Below are 19,227 nucleotides of genomic sequence, written 5' to 3' on the forward strand. Positions count from 1 at the left end.
TCACTTTAAAAGTTCTTGTATCCAGATCTGGATCTTCATCAAAATCAAATCAATTCATCCTTGTCACACACCCAACCTCTCCACCAAGTTTCATCTGAATCCGTCAACTTTTTGAGATATCCAGCTCACAGACAGACGGGTGAAAACATAACCTCCGTCCACCTTCAGTGGCAGAGGTAACAGGTGCAGTATTTGCAATGGGCAATAATAGGTTTAACCATAAATCTCATGCGCTATAGCAAAGAGGTTAGCTGAAATATTTTGGCCATACTTTGTGTTGCCCAAACCTATACAACTCAATATAAAATTGATGAAGGAAATGGACAAACACGATGAAGCAAAAGATGTTATCAAAGGTGGAGCTTTTAAGAGTTGGTGTTGTGTTGATGGAGTCCTCCTACCTTAGGTAGAGGAGTCTCAAAGAATAATCCAACACAATTACATTCGATGTCATGTGACTAACTTAGAATGCTGTTTAAATCGGAAATATGGACAGGAACATGTAATGTCATCTGATTAGCAATTTATTTTTCTCCATGTTGATGAAGGAGCTTGTACTTGACATATGTAGGGCTGAGGACATTAACAGAGATCAGGCCAAAAATCGCCCTATCTCGTGCTATCGCCATTTCTCGTGCTATTTCAACATGTTCGATTATCCAACTGTATCCACTTATGCTGCACCGTTATGCAATCATCGACTATGATGTCATGTATCAATTGATTTGTTGTTTGTCTGCGGGTGCTTTACTTGCTACTCTTTGATGGAGTATGATGCTACTCTTTGATGCTACTCAAAAACTATTCATTTAACCCTCAGAGATGCCCCTCCACTGCTGCCATCGGATTCAACACGTGGCTATCGTACAGCAAAGGCACGGCTGGGCTGTAGGCGTGTACGTCCCTGGCACTGGGTTCCCTTCACCAACCCGGCTCGTTCCGATGGAGCCTTGCTGCATCACTGGAGAAGAGTTTGTGATGAAAACCAGCCCTATCCTTTTGCTCGCTTCAATAAGGTGCTGTGTGTTCAAGTGCAGGATTGTTTTCAGCATTGTCAGTTCATTTTCCAACAGGCAGATGCATATTGATATAAACGGCGATACAGATGTTGAAGCTGATTCCTCGTGGTGTTTTTTTTCTTCTTTGCATTGGGTTTTTCTATTTGCAGACAGTAGACATCCCATCCTATTCTGAACACGAGTATCAGACCCTACTGCAGAATGAAAGCTGGTCCCGAGCAGAGACAGACTATTTATGGGACCTTTGCCGACAATTTGATCTGCGTTGGATAGTCATTCATGACCGTTATGACACTCGTCGCTTTGGGAAGCGATCACTTGAGGATCTCAAGGTGAGGTGTACTGGCCTCCTATCCATGGTACCATAATTCATTTCCTATCTTTCTGTTTATCTTACGAATGCCGATCTAGCTATAGACTGTCATCGTGGTGTTTTGCATGCAGGCGAGGCATCATTGTGTGAGCAGTGCCTGGGATGGATGTTAAAACGAGGCGTCCCATCTGCTGGCATTAATTGGTGGACGTTTAAAAATCCCACGGTGCCCTCCGTAAAGAGTAGGCGAGTTATCGCCGGCACTCTGGCCAAATTCCTATTCTAACCTACAGGGGGAACTGCATCAGCGGGACCAGAGCCGTATGCAGAGAGATGCTGCAATGACGAATTGAAAGCCGTTTTGTGGCCAACGTGTGTGGGGCGGTGTGTGTGACTGTATTTGTATTCTGACCCAATGAGGAGAATGTTTTCATACTTTTTACAATTTTATTGGTGGATGAGTAACACCTTGGATCAATTTATTATCTGAATAAATGTAACAAAATTTTAAATGTACTTTTTGTGTTGTAATTTTATTTTTCTCCCTTCCTATATTTTCAGACACTTTCAAATAGAGTAAAATAAAAAAATGAAATAAAGGTACAATGAAGCAAATTAAAAATAAAATAACATGGAAAATAATATTGCTATGGCCATCAGCCTGTTCCAGTTGCCCGGTTCAAATCCGGCGAGTCGCGTCTAAGCGACCGTAGAGGTCATGTGATTTGATTGCTCCGGATCGGATTGCGGCCTTTTATCTCTGCTACCATGCCAGTTGGACCGCCAAGCCACCCAAGCCCGACGCCGATACATGATCATGTGACTGAGCTAATGAGGCTGAGTAAACATTAATCACGTGACCTGATCTTATCTCGCGGTACAGAGACCACGACCAATCAACCTTAACGGGATTTACTCAAACCACTAGATGAAGCCACCAGGACAAACAGAATTCACCCGAGACCAAGTCAGGTTTCTTACGATGATGGCACGGGGAGGGAACAAAAGGAGTGATAACAAATAAGTCAATATGGATCAATAAGACTAATCCCTTACCCACTCCTGGTATTACATGACTACATACCAAACGATGAACGGGATGCCTTTATTATCCAAGCCTTAACTGGGCCCAAAGTCTTACCATGAGAAAGAGACTGAGGGAATGACAAGACAGGAAGAGAGATTGGGCCAATGCCAGCAATACGTGACTCAGCGGAGTGTGCGTGGTGTTGGCTGGATGGTGAGATATATTGTTACGGATTTGGAAGTTTACTGCACTCAACATACAGGTCCTATAGAGTATATATCAGTTATATCGGAAAGTATGTGTTGCCAGTTAAGCTCCCTTTTCCCTTGTCTAATGGGTAATTAAATGTTCCTGCGCTGTGGAGTTATTTTAATTGTCAGGTTTTCTCTTCTTTTCTTTTTACACCACCATCAACGCCAGCATCATCTTCCCCTTGCTCTGTTCGACGCCATTGTGTACGTGTGTTCGATCACGTTCGGGGGCGGAGATTTCCTTTACCTCAGATCGAGACTCTGCCCAGAAGGGCAGGGGCGGGTCCCTTGTCCAACCAGGAACATCACCTCAGATCGAGACTCTGCCCAGAAGGGCAGGGGCGTGCCCCTTGTCCAACCAGGAACCTCATCACCTCAGATCGAGACTCTGCCCAGAAGGGCAGGGGCATGCTCCTTGTCCAACAAGGAAGCTCAGCACCTCAAGCTGGCTCCGCCTTAACCAGATAGAGTGTTCGGCCCCGGCCAATAGGGAGGCCGCGACGAGTCGTCTGAGAACGGACTGTCCAACGAGGAGGCGAGTGGCGACAAAAAGGAGGTCTGTCGCGCCTGAGCACGAAAAGGAGGGGTGGTCTGGACGAAGAGAGGGAGAGACAGTGTGTTCGTGGCAGCAGCATTGGTGAGTTCGAAGGACCGTGTGTGAGACATCCCTGGTGGGAGAGGGCGTTTCAGTCCAGGCAGTTTCAAACCTGGCATCCAGGGCCAGTGAGTGGTCGTTGATGAGGGCCTTGCAGACGGTCGTGGTTGCGGGTTCGAGTCCCTTCCCCCCAAGATCGCGAAGACCACACGAGGTGGACAGGTCCGAGACAGGTCTCAATAAAGACTGCTTTTGCTCCGATCCTTTTGGGTGTGTGTGTTTGTGGAGCCAGTCAGTTAAGTAGGAAATTGTGTAAGTGCCGTGCTGTCTATATGTGCCTTCTATATTTGGATAACTCTGCTCTTTTGTGTTCCCCTTCCTGCCTATTGCTAAATAAACATCCCCCTTTGTGAAATGTATCTGCTCGTTCGTGTCCTTTCCTCCATTGGCTTAGCGTGCTGTGTTGGAAAATTAGCCAGGCTGTTGCCGCTGTAATGGGACATTTGGACCGACGGATCTCTGCGATAAACCGCTCGGGTCGCACGCGGTTCGAGTACACTAAGCGGCTCGTTCCGTACGGGTGCCGTCGAGGGTGTGGAGACTCGGTAAATCGCCACGTGGAAATCTAGGTATTTTGAAAATTGGCAAATAACCCTGTACCACGTGGCAGAAATATTGACGCTTCACGGTCCGATAAGGGACCCATACTTTTTCGGAGAAATTCTGGGCGATCGGTTGAGCCGATTCTACTGCTCCATCTAGCGGTCGTGCTCGCAGCCGATACCCGGCCCCGCAACAATATGATGTAAACCTAGGCATTATTGAGTAGCCTATGCATCAACTGCGATGATCACACAGACTGAGTAGGCCAAGCGTAGAGGCTTGGCCGAGCCGACTTAGCACATGCAATCTTTCAAATGCAGCAAATGATACTCGAGTCTTTTCACCAATTACTTAATAACGTAATAAACTGTATATCAATATGCATTAACATGGAATAACATTAACATAAACTAAATATTCCACAAAATTTACCTCGCACAGATGTGAAGATGACGATGCTTGCCAGTTCAGTCTATTTGCCTTTGCTTCCCAGATTATCTTTCTTGCGGTATTTGTCGGAAACCTGTATAATGTACATTAACATTTTTCTGAGCGTTTGGTACATCCTTAGGCACAACAACCTCTCATTTTTCTCATCTACATTGTCAATTTTTTGGGGGGGTTTACATTTTAAACTGATCATGTGTCTGACTGAGTCTTTGCTCTGATGTGCACACAAAATGGCATCCATGCGTCACGTGATCTTGAAAAAAAACGTGGATGTCATTGTCGCTCTGATGACATTGTCCTCTATGTATGGCTCTGAGCGGGACAGCCACACTCAGCAACGATGTAAACTCGCTGCCACGGGCTGCACACAGCAATAACAATTGATGTAAGAATGAATTGGGGGAATGACTGAACAAAAAAGGAAGAAATAATAGATAAACTGCCTGATGAGATGATGTGGCGGTTGACAACAGATGGTGACACTTGACACTTCATTCTGGTGCCGCAGGAACGTTATTACATGGTGAGTGCAAAGCTTGCAAGAGCCAGAGGGCCTGGAGGAGAGCGGGGACCCCTCTCTGTTCCTTTTGATGCTGACCATGAACGCAGACGAAAGGAACAACTTGAGAGGCTTTTCAGTCGCACACCAGAGCAGGTTTCTTTTGCTTTGTCTCACACTCTATTGCTCATTCTTTCAAGAACTTCTATGTATTATTCGAGTTGCCTTCCTTCCTGCCTCATACATATTGTTTTGCTTGTATTCAAGAGGAACTTGCTTATTTGGGGAACGGTATGAATTCGTAGGTCGAGCACACTCTAATACTACCATTGAAAAGTGTACACAAGATTTCTTACCTGCTTAGAAAAAAAGTCGCAAAAAGATATCGCATCTGATGGAATCAAGTTATTGATGATCAGAACGAAATGATTATCTTGAGGTTTATGCTAAACGGAAGTGTCCTGGTGGGGTCACCAGACTCACCAGGACCGTAATTTTGTTACTCATGTCAAAAACTGAATTTCAATTGTTTCTTCTGAAGGTAAATTGCACTGAAATAGTCGGACACAATATTCAGTATTTTTACAGCTTGAGCGGGCTTGTAAGATAGCCTAGATGTACGCACACTCACCTTTAAGCTGTCTTGTCTGGATATGAATATCGGCCCAGGTATAGGTATAAGCTCTCATCCTGGTGTTTTGTAGGCAGGAAAATTAATCATTGCATGTGCTGTACCTTGGTTGGATGCTAAACTGGACGTCTTGTCTGCTGGCATTAGTTGGTGGACGTTAAAGATCCCACGGTGTCCTTCGTGAAAAGTATGTTAACTATCGCCGATACCCTGGCTGAATTCCAAATTGCTGCTCTCACCTACAGGGGGCACTGCGTCAGTAACACAGCTGCACTGCCAGCAAATTTTGCTACCTGCAGCCCATTAGCTGTGCTTAAAAGAAGAATAAGGTAGCTTGAGCGTACCTTCGTGTTCTCCTCTCACCACGTGCTATCAATTGTGACTTTCTAACAGGGGGCTTAGTGAAGTTTTATTGGATACGAGACGACCCGTGAACCCGTTGGGTTCCTGTTGTGACAGCGGTTGATTAAAAAAATCATTTCCAAAAAAAAAAAAAGGATAGTTCCAGTGAACTATACCACTGAGGTTGTTTGCATTGATCAAATACTCCCGAATAGTACTTGACTGAATCGGGAATTGATTTTTTAATAATTTTTTTCGTTGCCCCATTTGAACGAAACCTGATATTGTGCGTCAATGTGAAAAAAAACCTGAAAAAAGAAAGTCGAAGAAATTATTGTGCATAATCTTCGAACCACAATTTTATTTGTTCATGAACACGGAAGTGTTAGATCAAAATGACGATGTTTATTTTATGCTTAAAAATAAATCGTTTTGTCTATACTAAATGTTTGAGATTTCAAAATAAATCATTTCAAGAAAAAAAAATAGATAATTCTGGCGAACGATACCGCTGAGGTTGTTTGCATTGATCAAATTCTCCCAAAGAAGACTTGACTGAATAGGGAATTGAATTTTTAATAATTTTTTCGGTGCCCAATTTGAATGAAACTTGATACTGCACACCGCACGAGAATGGTGAGTAAGATGGCCCTAATATTTTTGCACTATCGTGTACCGTTTTGGCTGTATTTCAGGAACATGCATACATACATACATACATACAAGATGAGAGTTTTAGTTATATATAGATGTTGGACAAGCTGCCTGTTTTCCAATTGGTTCCAGCCACCATTATCTGAAATGGGTGAGGCTTAGTGAAAACCTGGGACCCACAAATTTGATTTGGGCTTTTGCTTTCAACAATGGGTGTAAAATTTAATTTTAATACAGAAGTTCTTATTGAGGTTATTTTAGATTTTTGTTTTAAACGGTGTTCAAAGTCAATATAATATATAGAATCATTAAGTCTTGTGTTTAAATCGTCTGGATTTGTATACTGTACATTAGCACCAAGTTGAATTGGCGATTTGTAATTACTCATTGATGCCTGACTTTGCTGACTGTAGGTGCACTTTGCTGTTTGACTGCCCTTCAGGTGACAGAAGAAGAGAACCTGCTCACAGAGTTACGGCGAATAGAAGCACGACGACGTGAGCGGGAGCGTGCGACCGCCGACTTGCATAAGCTTATGACTGCAGCTGATGGTGCTGCAGGGAATGCTGCGGGGTTGAGGGTGTCGGTTGGAAGTGCTGGGAGTGCAGGAGGTGTTGGGTCTGGGCAAGCCGGTGGCGGTAGTGGTGAGCGACGTACAGCCAAGAAGAAAGTCCCACAGAGACGAGAGCATGGTGACAGAGGAGTAAGTACTTTGTGGTTTTACTAGCTCAATGCATTGATGGAACCTTTAGAATAACATTTTTTATATCCAGCCATATTTGAACACTGAACCAACTCGGTGCAAAAAATAACTTTTTGAGTGGCAGGCTGAACCAAGAACAACTGGTATAAAGCTTTCTGATTTCAAGGAAGTAATGACATGTAATCCCTGTCCCTAACCCCTCCCTCCCCCAAATATTTGATATTATAATTTTAAATAATATTGTTATGGTCGCAGTTGCTCCGGTTGCCCGGTACGAGTCCGACGCGTCATATCACCACGACTGCAACGGTCAATTGCTTCGGGGTTTTCCTCGCCAGATCATGTGTCTAAAAGCCACAATACCGTGCAAATTGGAAATCTGAATCCACTGAGCATCACGCCAATGAGACCGTGCGAGTCTGACGTGTGACACGATCCGGGTGTATGGTGTAAACTCACCAGAGCCAATTAGCCTCAATGGTCTTTCTTAATCACCCCAGGAGAACCATGACAACCAGAATTCACCCTGAGACCAGGGGTACATTTAATAGGAAAAGCAATAATGGTCATGGGGAGGGCATATACAAGAAGCAATCAAAAATAAATGATGCAACTACCACTATCTTACCCACGACTGAATACGTGCTTACAGTACCAAAAAATGAATGGGATTCCTTAAATAACTATGTCTTTATCGGGCCCAATCAATCACACTGTGATAAAGAGACAGAATGGCTAATGACAGGCCATAAATAAAGTTGCAGGCAAAGCTTGCAGGATCAGTCCACACATTCCCGTCAGGCGGTGGATGTGAACGTCTGGTGCTGAGGAGAAAGAGAGGTGGGTTTTGGTGGGGTGTGGTTCGTCTCTCTGGAGACCTGATTGGGCATGGCATAAGGCGTGGCATCTTCCAGATTCTCCTCCCAAATTTTTCTCATTCGTTTTTTTTATGGCCTTTGGCATATGCATCACTCTGCACGCCCCTCCCCTTTCGCTCATTATCGGGCACCTATCTACCTGGTGGGCGGGATGAGCTTGGCCGAGACCTCCCTCACAGGGCTATGAGGAAAAGCGGTCCGATGGTGATGGTCAGGTGGCTTTTCCTGCCAAAACATAGGGAATGCTAAAAAAAGACATAATCTAGAAGGGCACTCTGTAGAGCGCATACCTCCACCGGATCCAGATTTGGATATTCACCAAAATCAAATCAATTCATCCTTGTCATACATGCAACCTGCTCATAAAGTTTTGTCCAAATATATCCACAACTTCTTGAGGTATCGTGCGATGTATCGTTTTTGGCCTTATCTCTCAGTGGTGAAAAATTACTTAAAAGATTGTAGTATCCGGATCCGTAGCGAGATCTTCACCAAAATCAAATTAAATTTGTCCTTGTCAAACATCCAACCGGCCCCTCAAATTCCATCTGAATCCGTCCACAATTTCTTGAGATATTCTGCACAAAAAGAAACAAGAAAGACGTCCTGCAGAGTTGGCAAATCACGAAAACAAATTTGACCTGAAAAATAATTGGTGGTTCAATTCAGTGAACAAATAATGAAATCCTCTTTAAATTTCAAGTCAATTGGATGAAAATTGACAACTTTAGAAATTCGATCTATTTTGACCTTTTGACCTAAAAAAAAGAATTGGTGATTGAATTCAGTGACCTGATATACAAATCCTGTTCCAACTTCAAGTCAATTGGATAAAAATTGAGGATTTTAGAATTCTCACCTAAGATGCTGATCTTTTTGGATAAAAATTGAGGATTTTAGAAATCCCACCTCAGATTTTGACCTGAGCCTATGCTGACCTCAAAAATAGTTGGTGGTTAAATTCAATGACCAAATATGCAAATCCTCTTCAAATTTCAAGTCAATTGGATGAAAATTGAGTATTTTAGAAATAGACCGATGTTGTTGACCTTTGGCCTATCTTGACCTTTTGACTTCAAAATCATAAGTATTCTTGCTTATGACCAACACTACCATTTGATGAAGTTTCGTGAAGATTGGTTTAAAATTGTGACCTGTTGGCGACAAACAGACAGACAGAATCACAGACCAGACCAACCAATATGTTTGCAAATCTTCAATTTTGCAAGTAAAAACAGACCAACAGACAGGGATGAAAACATTACCTCCATCCATTCTGACTGATTCCAAAGGGTAGGACATAAAACATCGGCTCACAGGAATGGTGATTTTTCAGACACAAACGTTAGGAGGGGAAGATGGCGTCTATTTATTTTAGTTGAAGCGCATTTCTAATGCGACAAGCGACACATTTCTAACATCACAAATAATTACTTATTGCTCATGCCAAACATTTACAAATGAAATATATATGCTATATTGAATGTCTTTAACCCCTAAAAGTCATTTCCACAACAATATATTTCCATCATACATAAATAGGCACGAAAGACATCGGCCATTATAAAGCTTGCAGTGTTAGTGTGAGAAATTTCTGAGGTTAACCCAAAGACTCAATAGCTCGTTGGGCTGTCGCCACGTAACCGATGAGGTCCTTGGGTTAGAGTCCAAGGTTGAGTCAGAAGTTTTTTTTTCCACACGCCCCACGTGGGAATTTATTCCTGTATATATGGCTAACCTCTGCTTTCGCAGGGAAAATGGCCTTAAATGCTTGGTGTGTGTGTGTGTGTGTGTGTGTGTGTGTGTGTGTGTGTGTGTGTGTGTGTGTGTGTGTGTGTGTGTGTGTGTGTGTGTGTGTGTGTGTGTGTGTGTGTGTGTGTGTGTGTATTCGTTACCCTCATTACAAAAGTGCCTAAGCCTAATCAGTGTGACCACTCCTCTTTTTCTTAAATGCCAATTTGAGCCAATGAAAAAAAGCCAAGAATTCACAAGATTTCGGAAAAGCGATGATAATAGAAAACTTATACGCCAAGAAAACCTATAGAAAACCAAGATGCCAAGGTGAACAACGAATAGCCAAGATCTTGTGAAACAAGCTCAAATGAGCTAAGATCCTCGTCCTCTTAATGATGACGTCATAAAAACGAATATGACGTCATTGTGATGTATCAGGTTTGCCATAAATAATTTTCTGTGCTAATGCCCGGCTTGATTCCCGCAAGCAAATTCAAACAGCTTGCCTAGTTTCGGAGGTAATGGTATAGGCGATTTCCATTAGCGGCGATATTATGACGTCCACTTTTTTTCTAAGAAGAATTTCCAAAATCGGAGATAGTTACTGCCTGCACGTGGGCTTTCTGCATATACATGGCAAGTTTCACGAATATCCGATGAAAACTCTGAGTTGTGAAACAAAAAATGTCAAAAAATAGGAATGACGTCATAAAAATTGATATGACGTCATAGTGATGTATCATATGTGTGGTAATTCATCTCTGCTAATGCCCTGTTCGATTCCCACAAACAGAATTCAAAAAGCTTGCCGAGTTTGAGATAATTTTTAGGCGATTTCCATTAGCGGAGATATTTTGACATCATAAATTTATTTCTTGGAGGAATTTTCAAAATTGGAGATGGTTACTGTCTGCGCAGGGTATTTTTACATATATACGCCAAGTTTCAGGAAGTTTCGATGAAAACTGTAGGCTGTGAAACAAAAAAGTCCACAAGAACAACAACGTGAGTCAGACTTGGAGATCCTCCACGAGGATCTGAAAAGCCAAGGAGTGGTCACACTGAGCCTAATCAATGAATAAAATGACTGAGGCACTTTGTTATGAGGGTGACGAGATATATATATATATATATATATATATATATATATATATATATATATATATATATATATATATATATATATATATATATATATATATATATATAGATATATATATATAGATATATATATATATATAGATATATATATATATAGATATATATATAGATATATATATATATATATATATAGATATTTCCAGCAATCTCTGTGTGTGTGTGTGTGACCGCTGTTTCTCGACAACCTCTCGTCCGATCTAATTGAAACTTGCCAGGTATATTGCTGGGGACCTGAGGATGTGCCTTTTCAAGGTTTGATATTAATCGGACAAGTGCTTCCCAAGTTATGGCCATTTATGTACCAAACCAATGGGAAGACACGTTGTTGCGTGGGCGTGGCCGATGGGGAAGGGAAGCTCAGCCACGTTCCCCATTACGGGTTACAACGTACGGGCTTCCGGAGAGTGATGACTTCATGTATTCAAATAATTTCTCGATTTCTAATGCGCATTTATAGATAAACACAATGGCCCAAGTTATGATCGTTTTCATATTAGACGGTGTATAAATTTCGGGAACATTAGAGTGCTGGGATGCTCCGAACCAGGAAGTAAATTTTTTCTCTCTCTCTTCTCTTCTCTTTTTGTTTTTCTTTGCCATGACATTGCGAAAAGGTAAAATACGTTGGCCCTAATTGAATAATTGGGTATTAAAAATAAATTGCGAATAATCGTAACTGCGAATAATATCGAACTTCCGGGTCACGCACGTTCGGGCACTTGAGAGCGAAGAAACGGCCTGTGTGGTTTATTTATTATTATTATTATTTTTTTACGGGCACGTACTAGTATATATATAGTTATGGGTACCGAGACACCAATTTGTTACTCAGGGGGTTTAATCCCCGTTTGTCCTCAGAAGAGCCGGATCTGGGGCCACCACTCACAATTAACTTTGTGGTACGGTGGGTTACTTTAGAACTACGAACGCCACCCAGTTAACCATGAGTTCCAGTGTCCGCCGTCGAATTATGCCGTTTAACTAGAGGTCACGTGGTTACCTGAACGGAGAGTGTGCCCTCGGCAAAGCACCAATCTTATCTTGATTAGATCTTAATTAGGGCGGCCAAGCATTTAATCGGTGGTGCGTGCCGACTATTATTGGTCAAGTCGTGTGGTAATTACCTCCCAGTCTATCTAGGTTCGGACAATGCTGGATCAATGGAAGGAAAGGACAAGCACGGACAGGTTGGAATGTGAACAAGCAATTTATTAATAAGAAAATAAATAAATAAAACAACTTTATTTCCGTGAGGTAAAAATAAATAAATTCCAAATCAATCAAAATGGTCGCAAGCAAATAAATAATTAATCAGGCAAAAGCGATGAAAGTGAGAAGAAAAGAGACAAAAAGCAGATGCTTATCGGGGATTGACCTACTTAACAACTAAACACAGACAAGGGTACCCAGCAGATCATTCGGTGGTGGGGGGGGGGGGGATGGAAGAAACCGTCTCGCTCACCAAAGACAAGTCGTCCATCAAACAAAAACATCTTGAAATGTGTGAGCGTGCCTTGTCCGTTGCCAGCACCCAGCCTTGCCGTGCACCCACTCGCAAACAGGCTTGAACGCCAGTCGACGTCACCCCCAAGAAACGGGTACGCCAAGAGCGACCGTCTGACTGGAACCGATGAAGCAGCCGTCTGACTGGAACCGACGAAGCAGCCGTCTGACTGGAACGACGAAGCAGCCGTCTGACTGGAACCGACGAAGCAGCCGTCTGACTGGAACCGACGAAGCAGCCGTCTGACTGGAACCGGCGAAGTAGCCCTCTGACTGACCCGCCAACTCACTTGTTGTCGACTGACCCGCACATGCATGCCGCACACCAAGAACGGACCTCTCCCTCTTTTTTATAGGTGGCCTGTCTCGGCGCCACAGACTCCCCCAAATCCACCCCGCCCCACTTGCTCACCATTACCGTGACAACCCGCACGTCCCGCAATTATTCCTCGCTTACGATGCTAGGTCTGTTGTGCTGGACGAATGGCAAAAAGCAACCATTTGTCAGAATTACCAAGCACAAACGTGAAGCGCTCATAAAACGTCAACAATTATTACCTCACTGTTCAGCCTGACATGAACAGGAGCCAGTTAGCTTGTTCCTGCAGCTCTATGGATGCTGTCTAACGTCGATGGAAGAAGGCGGGTCTCGACATTAGTGAAAGAAACAGGGGTCAACGTTGATGGAAATAGGCGGGCGTCGGCATCGGTGAAAGAAACTGCTATCTCACATGCATGACTGTCTGTCGGAAAGAGAAAAAGCTTTCCATAAGAGAGGGGATCTGTTCTTTACCCTTCTCAATGCACCACATTTACAATTCCACCAGACATGAGGATGGGTCTATCCTGGACATGCATTTAGGGAAATAACTATCTGAGGACCTGGATGTTGGTATGCATTTGTCAGATCAGATTCTGAAATCCGTAACAATACATATATATATATATATATATATATATATATATATATATATATATATATATATATATATATATATATATATATATATATATATATATATATATATATATATATATATATATATATATATATATATATATATTATTGCGGATTCGCGCCCGCCGGCGTGCTGACGGCCACGTAACTCGAATCGCGGCACGTCGCCCACCGGACAGACAATCCAGTCGTGACCCTCTCGGACTAACGCCGGGAACCAGTCACGGGTGGACCTTTCGGTCTCACCGCGATCGAGCCAATCAGCCCTCGCGTGGGATAGGGTTGCTCGCCAAATTCGACCTACCTAAGTACCCACGCGGAGGGTAGACCGGGCGATCGCACCTCGCCGCAGGTCGACTTCGGACACGGGCCACTTAAGCGACCCGTTCCGTACTATCAGAATAACCGAGCGGTGTTATCGTCGACCTCGACGGTTCGATTAATTATCGGGCGTATTCAGCCCACTACCAACCCTTTACGTGAAGCAAGATGAGGATTCAATGGGAGAAATGACGAAGCGAAGCGGGAGAACAGTTCAATAATAAAGCACATTTATTCGCGGCACACGGGAAGCACACATATTCAATTCCACCAAAAGCACACAGAAAAGAAAAACACAATTCAATTTACACAAAAAGCAAATGTAAAAGAGAAACACAATGCAGAGCTAATACCGACTACCGAGCACACGGCAACACTTATACAATTCTACTTCACAGACGGCGCCGACAACACATACCCAAAACCAAGGAAAAGAATACCCTCAAGGATGAGGCGGGCCTGAGGCCGAGACCGGGTCGGCCTACCCGTCTGGTGATGAGACAAGGAGCGGCGATGGCGCCTCAACTCCGCGGGCCTCGCGGACAGTGTCTGGTAGGGGGTGGGAAAGGGGCCCCCTTGGTCGCACTATCTCAGCGCGGGGGGAAACAGGAGGGGGTTGCTGATGCTCGGGGTATAGAGGATTTTTATTGCCCCGCGACGAGCGTCTCCACCTCGGCCAGGTCGCGCTGTCGGCCTCCCTGGGGTGCAGCTCCCTGCACGACGCGAGCACCCCCTCGTCTGCCCTCGCCGCCTTTCCACAGCTCCGTCCCCTCCGTTCCGACTCCAACGCACACGACGACCAGCTCCTTCTTGCCAACTCCACCGCCCGCGAAGTCTTGACTCTCTGTTTCCGACTCTCCTACTCTCCTACTCTCCTACTCTCCTACTCTCCTACTCTCCTACTCTCCTACTCTCCTACTCTCCTACTCTCCTACTCTCCTACTCTCCTACTCTCCGACTCTCCTACTCTCCGACTCTCCGACTCTCCGACTCTCCGACTCTCCGACTCTCCGACTCTCCGACTCTCCGACTCTCCTACTCTCCTATTCTCCTCGTCTGGACTCTCCTACTCTCCGACTCTCTGGACTGACGAACACGGTCCTTTTATCCGCCCCGTAGCTTCGCCCTCTCATCTTTGACCCCCTCCCTTCGACCTTTCACCTCGCTCCCCATTGGCCCGAGAAAAAGTGGGCGTGAAGGCTTTTTGATCCATAAATTTGCATATATCGATCGCCCTGGGGCGGGCCACCCGCCCCTCGCTCACCGATTGGATGGCAAAAAGTGGGCGTGTGTCGTTTTTGATCCGTTTTTGAAGCACAAAATCCGTGATTTTGTACACGCTGTTCGGCGCGCGCCCTGCACGAGTCCAACACCGGTACCCACAGGCGGCGCAAGAACGGTGGCGATGCGACGGTTGCGAGGTGTGACGTGAAGGTTGTGGTGAAGCGGTGGTTGTGGTTGGTGGTTGATGTTGTGGTTGTGGTGGTAATCATGGCGGTTGGTCCAAATTAAAGATAGTAAAAGAAAAACGGCTATCCTGAAGAGTCGCAGCACGCATGAATAACATTTATTCCCACTAGACGACGGGTTTGGGCCTAACTACACATGTACTTACCGAGATACCTCACCTAAGGGACCTGAATGGTGGTTTGCGAATTTGGTAACCACAACAATATATTCAAGATTTGAGAAACCAGTCCATATATATTGTTACGTTTGAGGGGGGGTATGCATTCAAAGGGTAATTAGGATGTTTAATTAGGTATGCCATGCTGTTCGAGTTTACCAGGATCTCAATGTAATAAGTAGCAATTCAGTGGTGATAAGTTGTCTAGTAAATGTTCATTTCTTCAAGGGGGGGAAATGATAATTGTCACGTAATTAGATAGGGAGACGGGATAGGGTAAGTGTGTCTGCGTAAACCCCTTTTGGTATTCTCTGGAGACTGGCCGTGACGTCACAGGACAGTGCAGCGGATGGCTGCGCCCCGTGATCACGATTAGCAGAAGGCGACGGCGGTGGGCCAATAAACGGCTCGATTGGAAGTGACGAGGACAGGAGGATAAAAAGGTTCTGTTCGGGGTAGAAAAGGAAGAGGAAGAAGATTACAACCAAAAGATTGTGCTTTTTTGGTGGGGAGGCTTTTGCGCGGGGAGCATCCTTGTTGTGCTGATTCAATCGTGTTCTTGATCGTGTCTTGGAGCCTTGCTGAGCCTCGTGCCTCACCTTGGTTGGCTCTGGGGTTCTGCTGACTCGGAGTACGGGGTCGAACGGCGGGCGGACCTGCCTCCCTCTCCTGCTCACAACTTGGCGCCAGAACTGGTTCCCTGGCGGCTGTGAGCGGACTTGGGCCAAGACCAGGAGGTCGACAGCACCACGGTTTCTCCTGCCCCCCTGACGAGAGCAAGGCCAGCTCGTCCGACGCCGATCCAGGGACAGTTGCGTCCACACCACGGTCCAGCCTGACCACCAGAAATAGCTACGTTTTGTGTGTGTGTGTGTGTGTGTGTGTGTGTGTGTGTGTGTGTGTGTGTGTGTGTGTGTGTGTGTGTGTGTGTGTGTGTGTGTGTGTGTGTGTGTGTGTGTGTGTGTGTGTGTGTGTGTGCTTGGCGCCTTAGAGGGATTGAGAACTGTATATTCATTGGAATTGTCTGTGTTTTTCCCCACGCCCGATCCCACACCATCCCGTCGAATCGCCCCGGATCCCTCTTCTTGCCGAGTCTTGTTATTTCTGGTAATAATAAAAACGAATAAACGTCATCAACTCAGTGAAAAGTGACTCGTGCCACCTTCCTCGTCCCGTTTGCGGTAGAGCGATTAGAACCTCCATGTTTGGGTTATAAATAAATAAACCGCCTCCATCGTTTCGGCTCATTCTACGTTGGCGGGACTGTTCAAGTCCCGTGGACGTCACAATATTGATTCAGTGAATATATATGTATATATATGTGTATATATATATATATATATATATATATATATATATATATATATATTCACTGAATCAACATGTATAGCAAGATCAGACTGGAGTCTCCATGGACTATGATGTTCGCGGATGACATCATGATCTGTAGGGAAAGTAGGGAGGAGGCTGAGGCAAGCCTCGAGAGGTGGAGGTACGCATTGGAGAGAAGGGGAATGATAGTCAGTAGGAGTAAGATGGAGTACATGTGCGTAAATGAGAGGGAGGGTGGTGGTATGGTGCGGTTGCAAGGAGTTGAGGTGGGGAAGGTGGATGGGTTTAAATACTTGGGATCAACTGTCCAAAGTAACGGAGAGTGTGGTAGAGAAGTGAAAAAGAGAGTGCAGGCAGGATGGAGTGGGTGGAGAAGAGGTGCAGGAGTGATTTGTGACAGAAGGGAAGCTGCAAGAGTGAAGGGGAAAGTATATAAGACGGTAGTGAGACCAGCTATGTTGTATGGTTTGGAGGCGATGGCGCTTTCAAAAAGACAGGAAGCGGAGCTGGAGGTGGCAGAGTTAAAGATGCTGCGATTCTCGTTGGGAGTGACGAGGATGGACAGGATAAGGAATGAGTATATTAGAGGGACAGCGCAGGTTGGACGGTTTGGAGACAAAGTGAGAGAGGCGAGATTGAGATAGTTTGGACATGTGCACAGGAGGGAAGCGGAGTATATCGGGAGAAGGATGCTGAGGATGGAGCCGCCAGGTAGGAGGAGAAGAGGAAGGCCAAAGAAGAGGTCCATGGATGCGGTGAGGGCGGACATGCGGGTGGTTGGAGTGTCAATGGAAGATGTGGAGGATAAAGCGAAATGGAGACGGATGATCCGCTGTGGCGACTCCTAATGGGAACAGCCCAAAGAAGAAGAAATATTTACATACATATATGTATATATATGTATATATATGTATATATATATATATATATATATATATATATATATATATATATTGTTGCGGATTCGCGCCCGCCGGCGTGCTGACGGCCACGTAACTCGAATCGCGGCACGTCGCCCACCGGACGGACAATCCAGTCGTGACCCTCTCGGACTAACGCCGGGAACCAGTCACGGGTGGACCTTTCAGTCTCACCGCGATCGAGCCAATCAGCCCCCGCGTGGGATAGGGTTGCTCGCCAAATTCGACCTACCTAAGTACCCACACGGAGGGTAGACCGGGCGATCGCACCTCGCCGCAGGTCGACTTCGGACACGGGCCACTTAAGCGACCCGTTCCGTACTATCGGGATAACCGAGCGGTGTTATTCGTCGACCTCGACGGTTCGATTAATTATCGGGCGTATTCAGCCCACTACCAACCCTTTATGTGAAGCAAGATGAGGATTCAATGAAAGAAATGACGAAGCGAAGCGGGAAACAGTTCAACACAAAGCACATTTATTCGCGACGAACGGAAAGCACACATATTCAATTCCACCAAAAGCACATAGAAAAGAAAAACACAATGCAATTTACACAAAAAGCAAATGCGACAATGCAGATCTAATACCGATTACTCGAGCACACGGCAACACTTATACAATTTTACTTCACAGACGGCGCCGACAACACATACCCAAAACCAAGAAAAAAAGAACACCCTCAAAGATGAGGCGGGCCTGAGGCCGAGACCGGGTCGGGCCTACCCGTCTGGTGATGAGACGCGGAGCGGCGATGGTGCCTCAACTCCGCGGGCCTCGCGGGCAGTGTCTGATAGGGGGTGGGAAAGGGGCCCCCTTGGTCGCACTATCTCAGCGCGGGGGGAAACAGGAGGGGGTTGCTGATGCTCGGGGTATAGAGGATTTCCACTCTGCCTCGAGTCCCGTGACGAGCGTCTCCACCTCGAGCAGGTCGCGCCGTCGGCCTCCCTGGCGTGCAGCTCCCTGCACGACGCGAGCACCCCCTCGTCTGCCCTCGCCGCCTCTCCACAGCTCCGTCTCCTTTTGCTCCGACTCCAACGCACACGACGACGACCAACTCCTTCTGGCTTCTTCTTCCCAACTCCACCGCCCGCGAAGTCTTAACTCTCTATTCACTTGACTGACGAACACGGTCGCTTATATAAGCCCCGTGGCTTCGCTCTCTCATCTTTGACCCCCTCCCTTCGACCTTTCACCTCGCTCCCCATTGGCCCGAGAAAAAGTGGGCGTGAATGCTTTTTGATCCATAAATTTGCATATAGCGATCGCCCTCCAACGCCCTGGAGGCGGGGCCAAATCGCCCCTCGCTCACCGATTGGACGGAAGTGGGCGTGTGTCGTTTTTGATCCGTTTTTGAAGTGGAAAATCCGTGGTTTTGTACACGCTGTTCGGCGCGCGCCCTGCACGAGTCCAACACCGGTACCCACAAGTGGCACAAGAACGGTGGCGATGCGACGGTTGCGAGGTGTGATGTGAAGGTCGTGGCGGTTGTGGTGAAGCGGCGTTGTGGTTGGTGGTTGATGTTGTGACTGGTGGTGGTAACAATGGCGGTTGGTCCAAAATAAAGATAGAGAAAGAAAAACGGCTATCCTGAAGAGTCGCAGCACGCATAAATGACATGTATTCCCACTAGACAACGGGTTTTGGCCTAACTACACATATACTTACCGAGATACCTCACCTAAGGGACCTGAATGGTGGTTTG

The 19,227-nt window shown here is 45.6% G+C and overlaps 1 protein-coding gene across 8 annotated transcripts in view; it reads left to right on the forward strand.

Annotated features, from left to right (window-relative positions):
- Window positions 1-19,227, forward strand: part of DMAP1 (DNA methyltransferase 1 associated protein 1) — a 61,435-nt gene that overhangs the window by 20,248 nt on the left and 21,960 nt on the right. For 7 of the 8 annotated variants that reach the window (XM_085895415.1, XM_085895412.1, XM_085895418.1 and 4 more), the window contains 4 exons: window positions 821-1,016; window positions 1,169-1,351; window positions 4,767-4,913; window positions 6,827-7,087. In XM_085895415.1, the coding sequence (XP_085751541.1) occupies window positions 821-1,016; window positions 1,169-1,351; window positions 4,767-4,913; window positions 6,827-7,087 (787 nt within the window). The remainder of the gene's footprint in view (window positions 1-820; window positions 1,017-1,168; window positions 1,352-4,766; window positions 4,914-6,826; window positions 7,088-19,227) is intronic. The other variant, XM_085895419.1, reaches the window with a different exon arrangement.

Source organism: Eptatretus burgeri, chromosome 9 (assembly GCF_056783735.1).
Source record: "Eptatretus burgeri isolate ZD-2024b chromosome 9, Ebu_testis_v1, whole genome shotgun sequence".
NCBI lineage: Eukaryota > Metazoa > Chordata > Myxini > Myxiniformes > Myxinidae > Eptatretus > Eptatretus burgeri.